General features: G+C 42.8%; 1 protein-coding gene across 1 annotated transcript in view; it reads left to right on the top strand.

Moving 5' to 3' along the window:
* Window positions 1-19,843, top strand: part of LOC127002004 (cytochrome c oxidase assembly protein COX15 homolog) — a 53,547-nt gene extending 33,704 nt beyond the window's left edge. The window contains exons 7-9 of the mRNA XM_050867325.1: window positions 12,519-12,673; window positions 16,639-16,755; window positions 16,943-19,843. Of these exons, the coding sequence (XP_050723282.1) occupies window positions 12,519-12,673; window positions 16,639-16,755; window positions 16,943-17,083 (413 nt within the window). The 3' untranslated portion in view covers window positions 17,084-19,843. The remainder of the gene's footprint in view (window positions 1-12,518; window positions 12,674-16,638; window positions 16,756-16,942) is intronic.
* The last annotated feature ends 2,766 nt before the right edge of the window (window positions 19,844-22,609 follow it).

Raw genomic sequence — 22,609 nt, 5'->3', positions numbered from 1 at the left:
ATGACACTCTGAGACTTCCAACACCCATGCTGTCGCCTTCCTTCTATGGTAAACCAGCTTTTGAATGAGATCGAGTCGCGTGCCAAGTCTGCCAGTCAGTCCACCAGCCTCCCAGCCAAGGGGAAAGAAGAGGGGATGAGAGTGGGGGAAGGGAAGGAAGGGAGTGGAGTGATAGTGGTCTTGCATGATCAGGGAGGGGTACGGGGTGAGGGGTGTGGGAATGGGGGTGAGTGGGAGTAGTCACGCAGATAGAGACACAGGGTAGTGGGAGGAGGGGTAGGGAACTCTCAGGCAATTTTGGACAGCACAAGTGAGAAAACATAACAGACACGCAACAAATACTTCCATACAGCCGGTCACTCCCTCTGTTACCAACTACCACTCATCATTATTACATTGTGGGAAAACAAATAAGTACAGGTAACTCTCAATTTACGCGAGTTTGGTTTACGTGTTTTTGAAATAACGCGGGGTCCAAAATCCAAATAAATGTTTAATTTACACGTTTTTTTCACTTATATGCGATATTTTATGGAGTGGCCACCAGATGTCTCACGCAACTGAACTCACACGGTGCCGCGGCCACACAGCTGAGCTCAGTTTTTTCCGTGCACCACTTGAACAACAATACAGTACCCACGCTACCACGCTACTCAACAACAACAACACCCTCGCTGCTGTGGAGTGGCCACCAGATGTCTCACGCAACTGGACTCACATGGCGCCGCGGCCATACAGCTGAGCTCAGTTCTTCCCGCGCGCCACTTGAACAACAATACAGTACCCACACTGCCACGCTACTTAACAACAATAACACCCTCACTGCTGTGCTACCATGAGGGGAAGGGCAGCCAGAGGAGGAACCACGAGAGGGAGAGAAGTCAGAGTGATACAGTAGGCAATAAAGGTACAAACCTACCTCTTGTTTGATTTTCGCGACCTCTTCAAGGACACAATACTCGCGTAAATCGAGAGTTACCTGTACTATGTTCTAACCGAAAATATTTGTAAACAGCAGAAAAAATAGAATTAAAGTGTATTATTATGTATGAAGACTAACTTTCACTTGTTATTTGCACTTTCTTTTCCATAGATATGTTTTCAAGAGTATGATAAAGTACACCCACTAAGCCTCACATCGAGACCAGATTCTCCTCTAGGGTGATAAAAGACTGCTTCACATGGTGGAACTGAGGCATCTCTACATGACTTGTTGCCCACTGTGAGGTGGGAGGCAGTGGCTGAGTGGTTAGCATACCGGCGTCGCATCCGGGAGATCCAGGAGGGGCACGGGTTTGAATCCTGGCTGCCACACAGCTGGGATTTTTCAGTCACCACCGAGTGGCCTAAGACTACCCACATGCTGTCCTGAAGACCACCTATTAACCCGGACCCCGATTACTTCTCCAAAGAAAGGCTCAAAGATGAGCTTCGGGGGGCAGTATGAGCCAAAACAAGATGGCACCGCTACGGGCTGGGCTGACCATCAGGCTCCACCAGTAAAAAAGTCTGACGGCGTGATAGGCTGCAAAGGAAAAAAAAAAAAGGCCCGTCCATACTGGGGTTCACGTTGCGCAACGCATGGCGCCACGTGTTGCTGCAACTCGTGTTATGTGTTGCTCTCGAGTGTTGCCCGAGAGAATTGCTGCGTGGGGCATTTTCATAACACGATGCGGGCAACAGTAGCTGACAGGCTGTCAATGAGGAAGGACTGCTGCCGCTTACTTTACCGTCCCATTCACACAATGGCTGATGATGATTTGTCATTACAGAGCAGCCCACATACCTTGGTATTTATAGACTTGCTGAAGCATCATCCATGCCTATGGAAAGTGAAAAGCAAAGACTACAAAAAAAAAATTTAAGAAGTGCATCTCTGAACACTGTGCAGTGAAATGACAAATAAAATAAATTGTAGTGTGACTTTGCTGCAAAAGCCACTTCTTGCACCTTATCCTTTTCCTTTTGATTCATCTTTTTTGTGCATGCTAATGCAACAATAGTCTATAAAATGCCCTCCTGCTCGGCACCACCCATCCTGTGTGGCTCTCTGTCAGTGGCTGATGCGCAACAGGCCAGGTACAGTTTGGACAAACTACCACTCTTGCAACAACTCAGGCAGCAGGAGTTGCGCCATACATTTTGCAACGTCAACCGTGGTCTGGACAGGCCTTACTTTTATCATTTTTTAAGGAGCAGCATTAACCCTTTCATTGCTAAACGCTCGCAGCGAGCGTAAGGCGTACAGGTAACTCTCGATTTACGCGAGTATTGCGTCCTTGAAGAGGTCGCATAAATCAAAAACAATGTAAATCAAACAAGAGGTAGGTTTCTGTCGAAAAATAAATATCATATTTTGCGGCGTATAACGCGCACCCCAAACTTTAAGACAACAATCTTGAAAAAAAAAGTTCTTAAACTGCTCAGAAATATGTACAGGTTAAAGAACATTGACAATGTATAGTTTCTCGAAATTTATATATTTTTGGTGTAATCTTTACTGCTTGAATTGACAAGTGTCCTCGAGTAAAGCAATGAAAATGGCGGCCGGGCTGGTGTTGTGAGAAATACATCCCCGTAAACATACTGATGATGCACAGCTTTTGATATCATAATAAGCATATTATTCCCACCATCACTCGTAGGTTATGACAGACAACAAGGCAAGACACAATTCACACGGTTCTGGTGACACGCGGCATGCAGCTGTTTGTTGTATGGGTGTGGTTGTGTGGTTTTCAAACAATGCAAATGGTGGCCGGGCTGGTGTTGCGAGAAATATCTCCTCGTACATACTGATTATGTACAGCTTCTGAGATCATAATAAGCATATTATTCTCACAGTCACTCGTAGGTTATGACAGACAACTAGGCAAGACACAATTCACGCGGTTCTGGTGACACGCGGCATGCAGCCGTTTGTTGTATGGGTGTGGTTGTGTGGTTTGTAAACAATGCAAATGGCGGCCGGGCTGGTATTGCGTGAAATAACTCCTCGTACAAGACTCATGATGTACAGTCGTCACAAAAACTATCGGTGCGGAGATTTTCATTTTAAGGTTGGACTCGCGGACTTGGCGTCATTGCTTGAGTGACGGTCTCCGCACCGCTCATTGGCTGTTGTTTACTACGTAGATCTAAGCTACGGCAATTTCGCTTGGCATGACATAGCCTACTATTTATCGCTTTTTGCTATCTCTTAAAATCAAAATGCATCAACCTGCTCTCTGTTTTAATGTGTGTGTGTGTGTGTGTGTGTGTGTGTGTCATGGTAAGGGCAGCAGGTGTTGTGTGGCATTTAAACAAATGCATATTGTAAAACTCGCTCTGTTTGACGCTATAAAAAAAGGTGGGGGCATACGTTGTAACAGCGCTTAGCCACGGAGCTCATCTCCGCCGCATTGGCCTTGTGGTGGGTATGAACCCGCTACCCCGGGCCACATGGCCACTGTGACATCCGGGTTACCACAATTCACCTTCCCGGGAAGCTGGGACACAATCCGTATACCTGATACCCGGTCCATTCACTGCTGGGTGGACAGGGTCAAGGGATAAAGAGACAGCCCATCTAACTCTGCTCCGGCCGGGGACTGAACCCGGGATCTCTAGGTTGTGAGCCGAGCTCTCTACCATTTACAAGATGGATCTCCCGTTATTTGCGTAATAAATTTATTAAAAACTTTTAAAATAAAAACTATTGATATATGAATGTAGTTATTTTTATCCCTCTTCCTTATGATTATTTATTAGTTTATTACCCACATATATTAGATCTTTTAGGAATAATGATAGGACGATGAGAAATGTGAAGGTTCTTGCCGAGAGCAATGTTTCCGTTATGACTCCATATCATCAATACACATTATGACTATGCCAAGCCAAAAACATCCAAAGCACTTTATAGCAGAAAAAAATGAAGAATGCATAGTTTCAACACTCGCTTCAGTCGCTGCCTGCTGGACATTGTCCATTCACGTGCAGTTCTGACTCCATTAAGGCCCGTCCCACGACGGCTAAAGAAAACTACTGCACGGCGTCTGGCCCGAGTCACATTCGCCTGCCTACTGTCTGCCTTGGATTGTTTGATCTGGTAACACAGTTTCAAAGCGAGAGGAAGGGTATTTTTCTTGTTATGAATTGTTTCAGATGAATTTCTAATGGTTCACAAGGCACACAATACTTAAGTTAAGAATTGGCAAATGAGCGTGCCGTATCAGCACACATGCAATATCACGTTCAGCGAGTCCACCCTGAAAAAAAATCACCTAATTCTCGTGGAACAGACTTTTTATAGCAGTAGGTTTGCTATTATACTACTACTTCTAGGGTAAATATAACAACGCGTGTTTCATTATCTTTATTAATATACATCAGTAAGACGTATAGGCACCACCTGCAGCTAAGACAGCATTCAGCCGTTTAGGCATGGATGCCACCAACGCACTAGTTATATCTTGACCAGGTGGACGACGGAGGTGCTCCCATGCTTGCATTGCACTTCTGGCGACAGCATCACGGTTCCTTCCCCTGTCCTGCTCAGGCATATGTCGGACCATTGCTGCCCAGACGTGCTCGATGGGGTTGAGGTCTGGTGATTTGGGAGGATGTGGCATCAGAGTGACGTGTGGATGTCGGCCAAACCACTCTCTAACAACCTGGCATGTGTGGATTGGGCTGTTATCCTGGAGAAGGTAGAAAGGCTCCCGTCGGGAACAGCAATGCCTCTACCGTGGGAAGAAGGACCTCCTCCAGGATTTCAACATACTTATCACCTGTTAAATATCCCGGTCCAACATCAGCCAACTCTCCAACGCCACTGGCATGCATCCATCCAAATAACCCAGCAGAGACGCCCGCTCCTCCTGGTAGCAATTACATTTCCAATGTCGTATCTGAAACATTATAACTATTTATGAACTAGTCACATAAAACCTTCTGTAACCGGTATTGAGTAGTAGTAGACAAGACAGACAACACAAATCTGTTCGGGTGGCTACAGGCACCTGTAGAAACAACCAACTAGTTTAAGTGTCCATGAGAGAGAGAGAGAGAGAGAGAGAGAGAGAGAGAGAGAGAGAGAGAGACTAACCTGGTGCCACATTTCTGCCAAACATATTGTGCTGCTGATGTGCCATCTGAGTAGAAAGTCTTTTCATCAGAAAAGACTACATTCTCCCAAAAGTCTGCTGGCATGTCAGCATACTCGAGCGCATACTCCATGCGCTGCTCCATGTTACGCCGCTTAGTTTCTGCTTTGTGGCTGGCCTCCGACCTCGGAAATTCCTGTTGTGAAGCCTGTTCCGAATGGTCTGAGTGCTGCACTGCAGACCCTGGTCACGGCGAATGTTGACAGCAGGTGTGAATGGGTCCTCATCGATGGCGTTATTTATGGCCTAGATATAAAACCACAAACACCCAATCAGTATGGTAAGGTGAATGGTGAACAGCAACACGAGATATTATATTACAACACATTACCCTATCCAGTTATTGTCACCATGTTACTATTTACATTATTAGTACAGACTAATATTCTACTACAGAATGTAATATTCTACTGTAGAATATTATATCCTTAACCTGGTCTTCGGCTGCGGAGGTGCAGCGTGGGCGCCCGACTCGTGGCATGTCCTCTGTAGCACCAGTGTCTGCGTGCCGCCGAATCCACCGTGCTGCTGTGTTCCGGTGAATACCAAGCTCACGGGCAATACCAGTTATGGTAAAACCCCTAGCATGGAGGGCTACGATAGCCCCTCGCGTCGCCTGTGGTGTTTCCATGTTGACTGGCATGGCCATGGTACGAAGATAACCACATTAACATCCTGTCAGTCTTTGAAATGTTTCGGATTTGGGTTGAAATGTTTCGGATCTGAGTTATGAAACGATCGCTTGTGGTTCGAATCTTGCAGAGAAGCCACAGTCAGGCGTGCCAACCCTCCCACAATATCAGCGGATGCTCGAATGTTTACAGTACTAGTCATCGCACCCCTTATGCACCGATACTTTTTGTGACGACTGTACAGTTTCTGATATCATATTTACCCCATTATTCTCACTAATATTAATAATTAATAATGAACACATGGATATTTTTTTCCAATATGATTTTTTTATGTAGCTTGTACTGCTCCTTAGTCATACAATCGTAAGCCACCTGTGACATCAAGATCAAGATCATACAAATGGCGCCCGACTGAAAGATGGGATAACAGCAAGGCATGGGCGATCCTCCACCGATTTAATTTTTGTATAGTAGTTATTTGATCGCCCTGTATTCTATGGTAACATATTATAAGACAGCCATGGACTATGAAGGATCATTAACAATAATAAAGGTAATTTTGCCGTTGTTGTTGGATAAGACGAAAAACAGACCCTTAAAAACACTCCAAAGAAGAAAAAAAATCATTAAAAATTTGTACATTCGGCGTATAACACGCAGGGCTAAACTTTCAGGCATTTTTCATGTGAAAAGGTGCGCGCTATACGCCGGAGAATACTATTCACTTCATTCAGTGGAGAGAGAGAGAGTGAGAGAATATCCATATCACCGAGATATCCACTCAGGTATTCAGTCTCAGCCTCACTCGTCTGAGAAGGAAATGAGGGACACTATGAGTGACTGGCTAGTATTGGTACTGGTGCCGAGCAGTCTGGTACCGGTACCATACCGTATAGCTGGTACAGTTAGTACCGGCACTGGTACCGTTACCTGCCTACCCCTATTGTTGAGTATTTTGGCAGCGTGGGTACTGTATTATTGTTCAAGTGGTGCGCGGGAAGAACTGAGCTCAGCTGTGTGGCCGCAGCGTCGTGTGAGTCCAGTTGCGTGAGACATATGGTGGCCACTCCATAAAATATGGCGTGGAAAAAACGTGTAAATTAAACATTTATTTGGATTTTGGACCCCGCGTTAATTCAAAAACGCGTAAAACAAACTTGAGTAAATTGAGAGTTACCTGTATTTGCTGGTGGCGCTAAACGCTCGCTGCGAGCTCCAGCCGCACTCAAATCTCCCGCGTATGAGAGTGTTCCAACACTAATTCTCACAACACAGGATTGCCAATTGAGTGGGTTCTTCACTAAATTTGGTGGAAAATCATATCAGCCCAGCGCGGCAAATCTATGGATGCGTAACTGGTGGATGTTCTTGCCCAATATAGCGGCATTTTTGCATAGGTTCACCTATCACCTGACTGATTCTTTGACCAAATAGTTGTAAATATTGCAGTTGGCAATACTTCCTTGCCAGAGTCTGAAAAAGAGATGTCCGCAGTTACCTCAATATGGCTGATCATCCCGCACGCACCGACATAAGTGTTAACATTCAACACTCCCTGAACGTGCATGTACATTCGAAAGAGAGGCATAGATAACCGACTCCTATAGATCTGGACCTCCTCTTTCCAATGGTGTTTTTGGTTTTTAGCTGTGATGAATATTTTTGAGATACAGAGGTTAAAAGAACCCCTCAATTGGGCTCCCCGACTGCGCCTGAGGGGATAGTCGCGTCCAGACTGCGCGTAAGGAAAGGGTTAATTGAGATAAGATTAGTATTTAGTGAGAAAAAAAATAAGATGCATCACGAAAATGCCCATAAATTATATTAACCCGTACAGTGTTTAGTACGTACATATACGTACCTCTTAGGGTTTATACGCCCTTTATTTTTGTTTGTGTATGTAACATTGTCCATTGACAGTAAAGAGGAATAATTTGACTAATCTTCGTATTTTTAAATGGATGTTAAAGGGCTTTTCTGTTCATTTATCTGCATTCCAACAAAAATCATTATACAAGAAGGTACGTTACTTTCTTCTAGGTAATTACTCCTTGATTCTAGAATCAGTAAGGCATGTGGAATTGTAAATTATGGTTCAGAGTAATTGGAAATGAAAACTTATCTAGAAGCTTCATAGTGTTTTGTTGAACTTTGTGAACTACAGTTATAGTACAGATGGCCTTGAAGCGAGCGGTGTTGCCTGATGCGCATCCAATCATTTTCTTGTACTTACAATTCCTGTTTATTTTTTGAGGTTTTTGTGATGTAAAGAAGTACTTATACATTACTCACGCTTTAGGGTAGTGAGGAGTGTTTATAATGGAAAGAATATAGGCTCTAAAAAAATTTAAAGATAAATTTCCCTTTCCTGGTATGACATCGTTAGCTCTGAGACGGAAAAAAATAAGACGACGAACAAACTAGGGTTCCATTCCTCGCATATAAATATTATATATATCAAATAATTTGTAATTTTTTTTACATTTTTAGGGGCAAATTAAAAAAATACGAAAAAAGTGCAACCTGGTATGACCCCTATCAATGACAAAAGACGACACTGTACGGGTTAACATTCTTCACAAAATTTCAACTATTTTTGAACCAATTGTTTTGAAATTAAGTCTGGAGACAGTGGACACATAGAGCTTTTTTTTCATCATGGCAGATTTTAGTTATCACATTTCAAATACGAATAAAAAGATAAGAAGTTTTGGTGCCATTTTTTTTTTTTTTTTTTTTTTTTTTTTTTTTTTGTTAGATAAAATCTACTGGGATTTATTTTTTCTTAAAAATGTCTCATGATGAAATATTTTTCCTTTCTTCTTTCCAATGACACCTTTATATCTACATCACTTCAAAACAACAGAGAAATTGTTCTTCAAATGTCAATTACTTTAGTTTTGAGATATGCGCAGCTGTATGTTGAAGAATGTCTATCATGACTTTTTAGGCTTAATGCAGCATAATTTTACACATTTTGTGGTAAGAATGACTTATGAAGGCAAGCCAGTGCTTATTATATATAATATTCAGGCCTGTATGGCACCTGGTCCCCTCTTATGGGGGTGGCCAGGAAACAGCATCCAATGGTTGTGCATGTGGGTAGTGAGTCTGTCTGTCTTAACTCTTCCTTTTACTCTTGTTTATCATCTCCATTCTTTCTCTCTTCCTTGTCATCGACTTTTATTGGCGACCAATGACTTTTTGGGAACAGGTGGGAAAGTAAAACAAGAGAGAAGACGTTCAGCAGCTAAGCAGTCAATGCATCCTCCTCTCAAAGCCTCTGAGGAGATACTGAGACTGAGTGTGTCACTCACTGGCTGCCTCACTCACCTCCCAGAGCTGCTCAATACTGACATATGGTGGTCCATGATATAAAATAATAACAGGACATAAAAAAATGTGAAAAAATGCTTCAATATCCTTCAGAGTCATGAGCAACAAATATTTTTTACTCAGACATCAAAATTTGGGTTTTAACAGTTTTGGTACCCTTGAAATGTTCCCAATTTTCTGTGAAAACAGTGTGTTGATGTCTCAATTCCTTCTATTTTTAATTTGGCTTTGTTTACGTTTATTTAAAGAGCCCTGCCGCACGCCATGTGGCGTGGCGTGCGGCAGGCCTCTTTAAATGAATGTAAACAAAGTCAAATTAAAAATAGAAGGAAGTGAGATATACACACACTGTTTTCACAGAAAATTGGGAACATTTTAATGGTATCCAAACTGTTAAAACCCTAATTTCAATGTCTGAGTAAAAAATATTAATTTTTTATTGTCGCTACCCCTTTATATTCACGGGTATAAAGAACCTTGTCCCTGGCAGTTACCAGCCAAAAAGTAAACAGTCATGTAGCAGAGCGAACGGTGGCCTGGACTCAAGGGCCTTTTTTTTTATTTATTTATTTATTTTTATTTTTTTTTAATGGCCTATAGCGCTGGTAGGCTATTCCTTATTAGGGGCCAGATGGTCAGCCCGAGCCCGTCATGGTGCAGGCAATCTTTTTTATAGTGGCGCCATTATTCTTAGCTCATGCTGCCCCCCAGAGCTCATTCTTGATTTCACTTGGACAGCTTCTTCTAGAGTCCGGGTTGATAGGTGGTCTTCAGGACAGCATATGGGCTGTCTTAGGCCACTCGGTGGTGACTGAAAAATCCCAGGTGGTAGCGTGGGGATTCAAACCCATGTTGTCGAGCACGCGGTGAATGCAAGGCCCGCACGCTAACCAATCAGCCACCGCCAAGTCTTCTCTCGATTTTCATCTATTCTACTCACACAGTGACGCCTCTGTGGCGCAGTGCTTAGCATTGCTAGCAACAAATCCCCTGGCCTGAGATCAGATCCCAGCCCAGGCAGTCAGTGTGCTGCTCATCCAGCTGTCCATCCTCCCTTTCGGGCTGGTCGATAAATGAGTATGTAGGGAAACCTGAAGAAGGTAAACTGAACGTCATAGGTTTGTTTAACGTCCATTTTCACTCTTTCTGAGCAGTTGGACTCTTTATGGCTCTCCTCCATTCTACTCTGACTTCTACCTGATGCTCATCCAATCCCGTCAATGCAAAGTCTTCTGTATACACCTTCTCCATGTTTTCCTCGGTATACCAACTGGTCTCCTTCCTTCTACCTCCAATCTCTCCACAACTCCCAGCACTGTATCCTCCCTGGCTCTCTTTACATGTCCAAACGATTGGAGTCTTTCTCTTCTGAGCACTGTTTCCAGGTCATCTACTCCACATCTGTTAGCTACATCTGCACTGGACACCCTGTCTTGCCCCCTGATCCCTGCCATATACTTCAGCATTCTACGATCACTTGCTCTCAATACCTCCCTCAATTTTCTATTTAGAGCCTATGTTTCTGTTCCATACAACATCACTGATCTAATACATGCTTGGTACACCCCTGCTATGCTCTTTAGAGGGATGTTACAATTCACGAGTAGGCTAGCCACCTCCCTCCACTTTAACCACACTGCCACCACTCTCGCTCTCACTGTCCTCTCCACTCCCACCTCACAGTCCAGAACATCTCCCAAATAACAGAAATGTTCTATCACGTCATCCAGCTTTCCTCCATTCACCTCAGTTCATCCCTCTCAGTTTCTTGTCCTTGCTGTCTCCTTATACAAGCTGGGCATGTAAAATTCTGCACTCCTCTTACATTTCTGAGTTGTCAACTAGGAATTATCTACATCTTTTCTGTCAGTCTTTCTTGACTTGTCAAACTATTGATAATAGGTATGACTGACTTTTTAACACAAACAATTTTTTATTTATTTATTATTTTTTTTTTTTTACATGTCAGCCTATTGCGCCGGTAGGCTTTCTTCAAGGGCATAGCTGGTGGTCGGCCCAAGCCCGTTATGGTGCAGGCGATTTTTTTATAGTGGCGCCAGTTATGCTTGGCTCATGCTGCCCCCCGGAACTGATTTTTTATTCACTTGGACAGTTTCTTCTAGAGTCCGGGTTGATGAGTGGTCTTCAGGACAGCATGTGGGTAGTCTTAGGCCACTCGGGGGTGACTGAAAAATCCAAAGTGGTAGTGTGGGGATTCGAATCGACGTTGTCCATGGTGTGATGAATGCTGGCCCAGCACGCTAACCACTCAGCCACCGCCTACCAATGGGATCTTGATCATGAGAAAATAAAAGCCACTAGACCCAACACCAAAAGTGCATATTTGGCAGCTGCTTGGATGAGCGGCTCTACACAACGTGTGCTATAAACTTGTCTAACAGGCTTACCCTCCTTGTGCTTTCAGTCATGGTGCTGCCCCCTGGGCACACTCTGGATGACTATAGTCTGTTTAAGAAAAGACAAGCTTGCATCAAACAACATAGTCACATGCTTGAATGATCTATGTTTTTTCATATTCATATAATTCATCTCATTTCAGGTATATCAAAAGACATCTGGCTCTGCAGGTGCAAATATAGGGTACTTTAATAATTTACTGCATGTAAATAATGATTAATATTAAAAATAACATGAAATAGCAAGTAATAACTGTTGAATGTGATGCTAGGCTATTTCAGATATTATCCATGTTATTTACATGCAACACATCAAAATTCCATATGTCTAGACACTTGCACTTTAAGTACCTGAATGAAATGAATTCTGAGTATCTGAAAGGCTATAAATCGTTCGAGTATGATCAGGCATACTGTTTGATATACAAGCTGTTCTTTCGTGTGCTTATATGGTAGATTATCAATGCAAATCAGCATGTTTGTGGTTCATATAAGAGGGCTTGAGGTTTTTTGTATACTCAAACTTTCAACTGTATCACTGAAAATATAAAGTTGATCTTCAAGCAATCACGAACTAACAATGCACAGGTGCCACATTTGTATCCACGTTTGGAGAGATAGAATGAAACAGACTATAGTCCTCTTCCTCTATCTCGCAGGCACTGTTGCCCCACCTTCTCTAGATTCCTTGGTTCATAGTAAGAACCATTCATTGTTGCATACTACACTGTATTGCATTTTTTACATCTCTCATTGGAGCTTCTCAGAGAGAAAAGAAAAATATTAGCAGCTTTTGCATTTACATTATGTATGTACTTAGGAAAGGCAATAAATGATTAGCCTTTTGCAGTTTAATTTTATCTTTCTCACAAGAATTTTGAAGGATACAAGAAATAGAGGTAATCATGTTTGCTTTTACTTCCTCATAAGAGCTTTGAATAGACAGAAAAATTAACCATATTTCAATTTTCCTCCTTTCTCAGGGGCATTGGTGGCTGGTCTGGACGCTGGGCTGGTCTACAACTCCTTCCCCAAGTTTGCAGACCGCTGGATCCCTAGTGATCTTCTTGCCTTATCCCCGACGCTCAGAAACTTCACCGAGAACCCCACCACTGTGCAGTTTGACCACAGAATCATGGTGGGTGTGAGTGGCACCTTAATGAAATATCTAATATGTTAAAGATAATTCTGTCTATCTATCTACCTATCTATTTATCTACATCTCCAATGTCCTGCTCCCTCGTGGGAACTTCCCTCCGGGGGTGGCTGCGGCAGAAGTGTCTCCATCTCTCCCTGTTCAGGCACTCCCTCTCAGCACATTCAGTCCTGCTACTTCCAACTCTCTCGCTCCAATACTCACTCACCCTATTGATTCACTTCTCAGGTGGTCTTCCCCTGACACCCCCTCCCTCAATCCTTCCCTTGTATACTCTCTTCACAAATTCATTCTGCCCCATTCTCATCACGTGTCCAAACCATCTGAACGCACCACGCTTCACCCACTCCACCACTCTGCAATCCACTCCTTTCTCTGTCACACCCATACAAAACCTCTCATACATGCTAACATTACTTTCTCCATCCCATCCTGACACACCACATGCACCTCTTATATAACTCATTTACACTGCATGTATTCTCGATTGCTGTGCTGCATTCCATTTCCATGTCTCTGATGCACATGACAGAGTTGGCAGGATAATACTGTTCCTTATTCCCCTCTTTACCTCCATGCTCACACTTCTTCCTCTCATAACTCTCTCCAACTCACCTACTTACCTGTCTGCCCTTCACTGCTCTTTCCCTCACCTCACCTTCCATACTGCCATGCTGACACGAAAATGTCCCTAAATAATTAAACTCAGTCACCTCCTCCATTCTCTTCTCCCCTAACCTTATCCTACACTTTGTTGTACCCTCTGCTCTAACTCTGTACAGCTTTACAAAATAAATGACCTGCTCTCTCACCTTGTCAAATACCATAACCTTACTCTCTCTAGCATTCACTTTCAGCTTTCTCCTCTTACACACCCTGTCAAACTCATCCACTATCCTCTGCAGCATCCCCTCAATCTCTGCCAACAACACTGTATCATCTGCAAACAGGCCTGCCACCAATGACTCCTCCGTACCTCTCACTTTCAGCCTTGGACCAAGCTCCTCCACTCTGGCTTTCATTTCTCTCATACAGCCATCCATGTACACATTAAAAAGCCATGGTGACATCACACACTCCTGTCTCACACCCACACCAACACTGAAACTCTCACTTAACTCACCATTCATGCGTACAGAGGCACTCACATCCTTATAGAAGGATCGGATTCCCTCCAGCAAATGCCCTCCCACACCATATATCCTTAGAACATAGCACAACCCCTTCCTGTTAACTAGGGTTGCACCGATTAATCGGTAAGTAATCGGTAATCAGCCTAATTGGCCACTTTGCCGATTAATCGGTAATCGACCTTTTGACCAATTAATCGGGGCCGATTATTAATTTTTTTTTTCTCTTATAATACAATGTACATAACACAATATTAATAATGTTAATGTAAGGATGGTAATGTTACCAAAACTCTGATACCTTTCCACAGCATTTATTTCAAACAAGTCCCTATGCAAATGTATGTTAGGTAATTAAAATTGATATATAAAATTATGATACCGGTATTTGCTTCAACTTTGAAACTAGAAAAAAAATTAACATATTAGGTACTTTGTATTACAACCAAGAAAAAATATATACCGATTTCAACTTGCTCAGTACAGTAATTGAGTAATATCATTCACCATGCCTGCCGTGCATAAGGAAACAAGTTATTGGAATACAGGTAACTCTCGACTTACGCGAGTATTGCGTTCTTGAAGAGGTCGCGTAAATCAAAAACAATGTAAATCAAACAAGAGGTAGGTTTCTGTCGAAAAATAAATATTCACTTCATTTAGTGGAGAGAGAGAGAGAGAGAGAGAGAGAGAGAATATCCATATCACCGAGATATCCACTCAGGCACTCAGTCTCAGCCTCACTCGTGTGAGGAAGAAATGAGGGACACCATGAGCGACTGGCTAGTATTGGTACCAGTACCGAGCAGTCTGGTACCGGTTCCATACCGTATAGCTGGTACCATTAGTACCGGTACTGGTACCGTTACTGGTACCAGTACCTGTCCACCCCTACTGTTGAGTAGCATGGCAGCGTGGGTACTGTATTGTTGTTCAAGTGGTGCGCAGGAAGAACTGAGCCCAGCTGTGTGGCCGCGGTGCCGTGTGAGTCCAGTTGCGTGACATATGGTGGCCACTCCATAAAATATCGCGTATAAGTGGGAAAAACTTGTAAATTAAGCATTCATTTGGATTTTGGACCCCATGTTATTTCAAAAATGTGTAAACCAAACTCGCGTAAATCAAGAGTTACCTGTATATCATGAAAAGTATGGAACCTGACAAATGATTTTTGTCAGTACTTTAAATGCTCACTGAGACACACTGACTGACTGACAGGCAAATGACTCTCACCGAGTCTCAACGTACTGGTACTGGACACGTTCAGATATAGACTTTGTACGGTACGCTTATACCATTTTCAGTTTTACCTAATTGAGGGACATTATTCAACTTTTTCATCACTGTAGTTACATAAAGTTATTATTTCATATTAATTAATATGCAGTAATCATACTGTATATTTTGTACTAATAAAAAATCAAAACATGCGTGTTTTTAGTTTAGAACTAAGCAAACACAGTGTAACAGACAGTAAATTAGAAGAAGACTTGAGAGATTGATCAACTTTCTGTACACTACCATTTCTAGTAGCATCTAGGATCACCACAAGAACGAGAAAACTGGCAAACTCTAACATATCAAAACCAGGATGTTTCCACAAAGCAAAGCTAAATTATAAGTATCAAATTACTAAAAGTATTTGCTCTCAATACAGATGACAGTTGGGCAGTAAACAAAGTTGTAAACTCGAGGGTTACGGTATGTCTTTAACTTTGTGGTACCAGTGTCTAGTAATTAAGGAAGATTAATCACATTTACAATTTCTAAATAATCGCCCGATTAACCGGTATCGGCCGATTATGGGTTTACCGATCGGTAATCGGCCAAATTGCTTATCGGTGCAACCCTACTGTTAACCCTGTCATATGCCTTCTCCAGGTCCATGAAAGCAGCAAACAGCTTCCTATCCTTCTCTAGGTAGTTTTCAAGTAACATTTTCAGTGCAAATATTTGGTTTACACAACCCCTCCCTTTCCTTAAAAACCCTTGTTCATTGCCTACACTCTTCACAGTTGTTTTCTTCATTCTCTCATTTAAAACCCTTCCATACACTTTTCCTGCCACACTGAGTAGACTTATTCCCCTGTAACTATTACAACCACCTCTGCTCCCTTTCCCTTTGTAGAGCGGCACAACAACAGCCCTTCTCCAATCCTCAGGCACTTCACCCTGTTCCCATGCTAGGTTACATATCCATAACATCCACTCCACAACTACACCTCCTCCATACTTCAGCATTTCTGCTGTTATGCCTTCAGCTCCAGGGGCCTTTCCTACTTTGAACTTCTTCATTGCCTCCTCTATTTCACCTCTCTCCACCTTCCCCTGTGGATCTGGCCGCCCTACATTGATCTTTATTCCTACACTGGTCACTTCTGCTCTCCCTCCCACACTCATTCATTACAGTCTCAAAGTGCTGCTTCCACACCTCCCTTATCTCCTCCTTCCCTCTCACAAGCACCCCATCTTTCCTCTTCATGCTACAAAGGTCATTCTTTTCTCCCCCCATTTCTCTTTTAACTTCTTTCCAGAAAGGTTTTGGTTCTGGTATTTTGCTGAAATTTCCCTACCCAAATCCTCATCCACTCTCTCTTTACTTTCCCTAACCAGCCTCTTTACCAACATCTTACTCTCCCTGTACTTTCTCTCCCATCTCCCTCTTGCCTCCTCTGTCACATTTCTCTGTAACATTTTCTTGTAGTTGTTGTGTGAAAGATAATTGTCCAAAATAATTTAGTCACCTTGCTGTGAAAGATATACAGGATTTCTTTCTCCAGCCTAGCTCCGTTCGAGTAATTGTTATCTTTTCACCAGGGGACAATTTCTCTAGGCCTGGCCACAGCCCTCTATGTGTGGTCAAGGAGAGGAGTGCGGCTGCCTCCTAGAGCTTATCTGGCATCAACTGCCCTCGGGGGAATGGCTTGGATGCAGGTAAATCCTGAGTTTGACAAGTTGATGCTTTCTGTATTTTTAAATGTTGGTGATATTGTGCTTGAAGTATTTACTTAATGTAGTAATTCTTAGGGAAAGTTAATGTAGTTGAAGTACTTTAGTAGTTTGCCAAAAACAAATAGGTATTGCTGTTGAAATATTCTTTGTTTGTTTGTTTTTTCTGCAGGTCGGCTTAGGAATCTCTACCCTTCTGCTGTACGTTCCCACGGCCCTGGCAGCCATGCACCAGTCAGGCTCCCTCCTCACCCTGTCCTTTGCCATCTGGCTCACCCATGAACTGAAGCATGTGAAGAAGCTACCCAAATGAGTCTGTATAAAATAAAGCACAAGTATATAGTGTAAAAAGAAGACTGTGAACATGACGGAGAATGAGTGATTGGTTGCTGCTGATGTGAATGGTACTCAAGAGATATTGTTGTTGCAGTTTATATTGAAATATTGATCCAGCTTTGAGAAAATAGAAAAGCCTTTATTTTTAGAAATGGAGCAACAAATTTAGTTTTCACACTGCTTTTTTCCAATACTGATTTGTAATAACTCAAAATGAAACTTAATGTACCATCAGAACCAGCTTAGGAAGAACAAATTAATCTCAACAATCATCATTCTCATTTGGCTGATGTTTGTCTGATGTTAATTAATATAAGAAGTCGTATAATTATCTGCATTAGCTTTCAAAAGTAGCATACTCCATAGTATTGCTTTCTCACAGTTAGTACCTGTATTGTATATAAAAATTGAATAGAATATTTTTACGATAAGTATGAACATTCTTCTATCTGTGATGACTACAATAGAATCATGTGGTAGACATTTCCTCCTGTTTGTATGATCAGAAGGAATATTAGAAGTGTGGTGCTTGAATTACTTCACCAGTTCACGTGTGCTGAGTGCAGAGCAGAGTTACTAAAGACAATGAAAAATTCTGGTTCCTCTTCTTTAGTTTGGTAACATTGATTTTTTTTTCAAATTCACACGACCACATGGGTTCCTTCACATGAGCGTTCCCGTATGAGCATTCGCCTGCGCGCCGTTTTAACATTCAATGGAGTTCAATAGGATCTTTCACACGACATGTTGCACGCACATACAACGCGGCGCAAATGCCCAAGCCAGCAAGGACGCGTACGTTCTTCCTGATGCACACGTCCTTGCTGGCTACGAGTGGCAATGGGAGCTTGCACACGAGCGTCTTGGTACGCATGCACGCCGGCCCTGCTGTCATTGGCCATCACTCTCAACTGGGTGAGAGGTCAGTCACGCTCAAACCTTCCCGTCCCATGGATGTGCACTGACAGCAATTAGTTCTGGTGTGTAGTGCATTCGAGTACGATGTAACAGTCATGATTTATATAGTCCATTTCATTCCATCTGTCCACTCACGAACGTAGATGTGGCACCTGCATAAACCTGCGTAAACAAGCACAGCTTTCTTCTGTGCGTTCTTCATCTGGAGGAGATGGTGGATGACTGAAAGAATGGTTCGGAGGGGAACACAGGGCGGCAGCAGGGGTCTGCTGGTCTGTCAGTGAAACGCGAACGTGTGGCAAATGCGTGTACAAAAATCTGACACTTTTCTGTCTACGTGCTCAACATGCACTCAGAAACGCCCGTGTGAATGAGGCCGTAGTAGGGCAGGTGTCCAGAAGAGTGTTCTGTGAACGCTTGTACTGGTATTTGTTTATTAGTATTTTGTGCCACTAAAAATCTACTAGAAACACTGACACCATTCAAATATAGCTAACTTGATTTATACAGAAGCTCCCTGCCGTTCGCAGCCTCACTGCTCACGGATTCGCTTATACGCAGGTAGGGTATTTGCGACACCCCCCGCCGAACGCGGATGAAAACTCACTTTTCCCCGACCAATGTTGCATCCTGTAGAGATCTTCCTACGCGGTCTGTAGTACCCTGCTCGAACGTTGCGCAATGTAAAAAAAAAAAAACGTCCCTGGGGCTGGATCTTGGGCTGGATGTACGGGACTGTCTCTTTCTAAAGGAAACTTACTTATTTTTGCTTTCCAAATATCAACATTTGATTTAAATGTTATGTTCATGCATGGAAGGCCGCAGTGCTATTCGCACTACGTATTTCCCCGTGGGTCTGACGTTTGGCTGACAGGATCATGGTGGTTAAGAACCATAGTTATCCTACGTGCACTGTAATGAGAACTCATTAATCTAGGACACATAAAACATAATTAATAAAACTGGAATAACTTTACATCTCTTTCCCTCCCAAACAGAACATTACAGTGTTAAAGTAAGCGAAATAATCCTTAAGTATGATACACATAGATGCTTTTCGGGTCTTTCAAGCTTGGCAACGCTGTCCCCACACTAAACGATATTCAGTTAAAGTTATTGTTAAAACCGTCAGTTAGGAATGTTATGCAATAGTTATGGGTCAGGAAACGGAATATACTATGTGCTAGGTACGATGATCTGGCACCACTGGTGTACCCGGAGCAAAACAAACAACTTGTTTGTTTTACCTCCGCCGCGGCCGCCATCTTGTTTGAAACAAGATGGCGGCCGTGGTGAGGACGGTGAGGCCACGAGCCTTTACACACTCACTCTTGCTTACTGGGCGGGTCAGGGCATCAAATAACACAACTAACCATCACATCAGACAATTAAGATCACCAGGAGAGCGGCAATACTAGCTTAAACACAAGATATATAGGGAAAAACAGAGCCTACATTACCCCTTGCCTGGACGCGTGCTAAATTATTTCAGTCCATATTTAATTTGTAATTTATGTGTATGTAAAACTATATAACAATGCTAAGAAATGCTTTTGAAACCCATTTATTTTATTCAATCGAGATGGTAGAACGAAACCCTATTTTCCCTATTTGATTATAGTCCCGTCGATCGCGGATTCGCGGATCACGGTAATCTCGCGAAACCAAATACCCGTGAACGGCGGGGGGCTTCTGTATGTGTAACTCTGTGATGTATTAGCAGATGTATTTTTGCTTAAGTAAATTCACTAATGAATTGTAAAAAAAATATCATAAATAAAGTCAGTGCCAAGGTTAGCATTGGTGACCTTTCCCAAGAGTCTGTGGTTTTCATTTATTTTTCTACTCAAGTAAATAGAATTATTTTGCCTTGGTCTCTTAAGAAATGTATTCCTGCACTCAACAGCTTTTGTCTTGACAAAGTAATGCAAATTCAGTTAACCCTTTCCATCCGTGACGCAGACGTCGGCGTCACAGTATAGAAAGGGTCAAGAGGAAATGGAAGAGGAATAATCCTCTTCTAAACCTCTCAATCCTCTTCTAAATACCTCTTAATCCTCTAAAAATTTCCTCTTCCATTTCCTCTTAAGAGGTTTAGAAGAGGATTAAGAGGTTTTTTTTTTTGTTTTTTTTTTTACAGCTAAGGAGACCGTTCCAGGGCGTAAAGAAAAATATAAAAAAAAGCCCGCTATTTACTGCTCCTGAATAGAGGTCAAAGGAGTGGCCAAAAAGAGAGGTCAATTTCGGGAGGAGAGGTGTCCTGATACCCTCCTCTTCATAGAGTTCAAGTCGTAGGCAGGAGGAAATACAGATGAAGGAAGATTGTTCCAGAGTTTATCAGCGTGAGGGATGAAAGAGTGAAGATGCTGGTTGACTCTTGCATAAGGGGTTTGGATAGTATAGGGATGAGCATGAGTAGAAAGTCGTGTGCAGCGGGGCCGCGGGAGGTGGGAAGGCATGCAGTTAGCAAGTTCAGAAGAGCAGTCAGCATGAAAATATCGATAGGAGATAGAGAGGCAACATGGCGGCAGAGTTTAAGAGGTATACTATCAGTATGAGGAGGAGAGCTGATGAGACGAAGAGCCTTTGACTCGACTCTGTCAAGGAGAGCTGTGTGAGTGGAGTCCCCCTACACATGAGATGTATACTCCATATGAGGGCAGACAAGGCCCCTGTAAATGGATAGCGACTGTGCAGGGGAGAAGAACTGGTGGAGACGGTACAGAACACCCAGCCTCGAGTAAGCTGATTTAGTAAGAGATGAGATATGAAGTTTCCAGTTGAGATTTTGAGTTAAGGATAGACCGAGGATGTTAAGTGTTGAAGAAGGTGATAGCTGAGTGTTGTCAAAGAATAGGGGATAGTTGTTTGGAAGACTGTGTCGAGTGGATAGGTGGAAAAACTGTGTTTTTGAGGCGTTGAAGGACACCAGGTTCCTCTTGCCCCAATTGGAAATAATAGTAAGGTCTGAGGCCAAGGGCGGATCCAGCCTTGAGTTTTGGGGGGGGCCAACTGTTCATCGACGACGGACTGTACACATGGAATTAAGTCACATCGGATTGCATTGTGCTTTTCAGGGGCATAACTCAAGAATTAGATCCAGAATACTTTTGGTCTTTATTAAGCATATATTAATATATAACATATAAGAATCACAATAATCACATCGTAATATTTAAAAACATTGCTTTCATCAGCCTTGACCTTTTTTAATCTTGACAACCCCGTCTTCTTGCCTCCATATGTAAATTTTGACCTTTACCATATACACTTGTCATGCGATATAATAAATAATAATGAAATGCTCAGATGCAATTATGTTTGCTCGTGTTTGCTTTGCTCGTAGTATGGCTTATAGGCCTATTTCTATCATCATAACTGAAATCCCCACGTCTAAATGTCATACATGTACGAGCGTATTAAAGACAAAAACACGATGTTTATGCAGTTGTGCCTCTTTGAAAAATCGGACCTACTCTCGCAAGAGCCAAATGTCGTTGTCCAGTCCAGATGACACAGTAGTCTATCACTTCTAGTAGAGCGATGCAGTATCGACTATCGAGTTCTACATGATATGTAGCTATATGATTGAGGGAGGCTGACAGTATCTGTAACGAATTTCTTTGGGGGGGGCCAAAACATACTCTCAGAGCGTTTGGGGGGGGCCATGGCCCCGTGGCCCCCCCCCTGGATCCGCCTATGTCTGAGGCTAAGCGTTCTGTTGCCTCCAGCCTTGAATCGTTAAGTTCCTGTAGGGTGGGTCTTCTATTAAAAGAAGTTGAGTAATGCAGAGTGGAGTCATCGGCGTAAGAATGGATAGGACAGTTCGTTTTCTATATAAAAGAAGTTGAGTAATGCAGAGTGGAGTCATCGGCGTAAGAATGGATAGGACAGTTCGTTTTGGAAAGAAGATCATCAATGAACAACAGAAAGAGAGTGGGAGATAGGACAGAACCCTGTGGGTATAGAAGAGGATTAAACCTTTCCATACGGTGATGTCGTCATACGCCGACGTCGGCGTCGCTGGAGTGAAGGGGTTAAAAGGCATTATTAGGCTGGCTCATGTAATGCATTATGACCTCTTTTGAGATACATTAGTGATATGTGTTAAGAATGTGTTGAGAATGAGGGTAAGTCTCCATGGCAGGACAGGGAATGCGTCTAGTGCTGTAGTGAGGTAGGAGACTGCTTACCATCTCTTGCTTTCAGCTGCAGCTGCCGGATAGGTCTATCAAAAAGAAGGCAGAGTGCATAAGTCCTTCCTGCCAGTACACAGCCTCTTCCTTGTCAAGATCTTCAGAGTGCCTCCTTGTGGCACCTTTGGAAGCTCTGAAGGATCTCGAAGCAGATTGGAGCCCCAGAGGTGTTGTGTGCATCGCCCACCAACTAGGGGTGGGCAGGTACCGGTACCAGTACCGGTACTAACGGTACCAGCTAAACGGTACGGTACCGGTACCAGATTGCTCGGTACCGGTACCAGTTGCTCGGCTTTATTTATTGGATTTATTGATAATTCTTCATGTCCGATTTTTTTTTTAGGTTGCTAATAAATATTGTTATTGTTATTAGACTATGATCGAGTACC

This window comes from Eriocheir sinensis, chromosome 22 (assembly GCF_024679095.1).
Source record: "Eriocheir sinensis breed Jianghai 21 chromosome 22, ASM2467909v1, whole genome shotgun sequence".
Classification (NCBI taxonomy): Eukaryota; Metazoa; Arthropoda; class Malacostraca; order Decapoda; family Varunidae; genus Eriocheir; species Eriocheir sinensis.
This window is presented reverse-complemented; position numbering and strand designations above follow the sequence as displayed.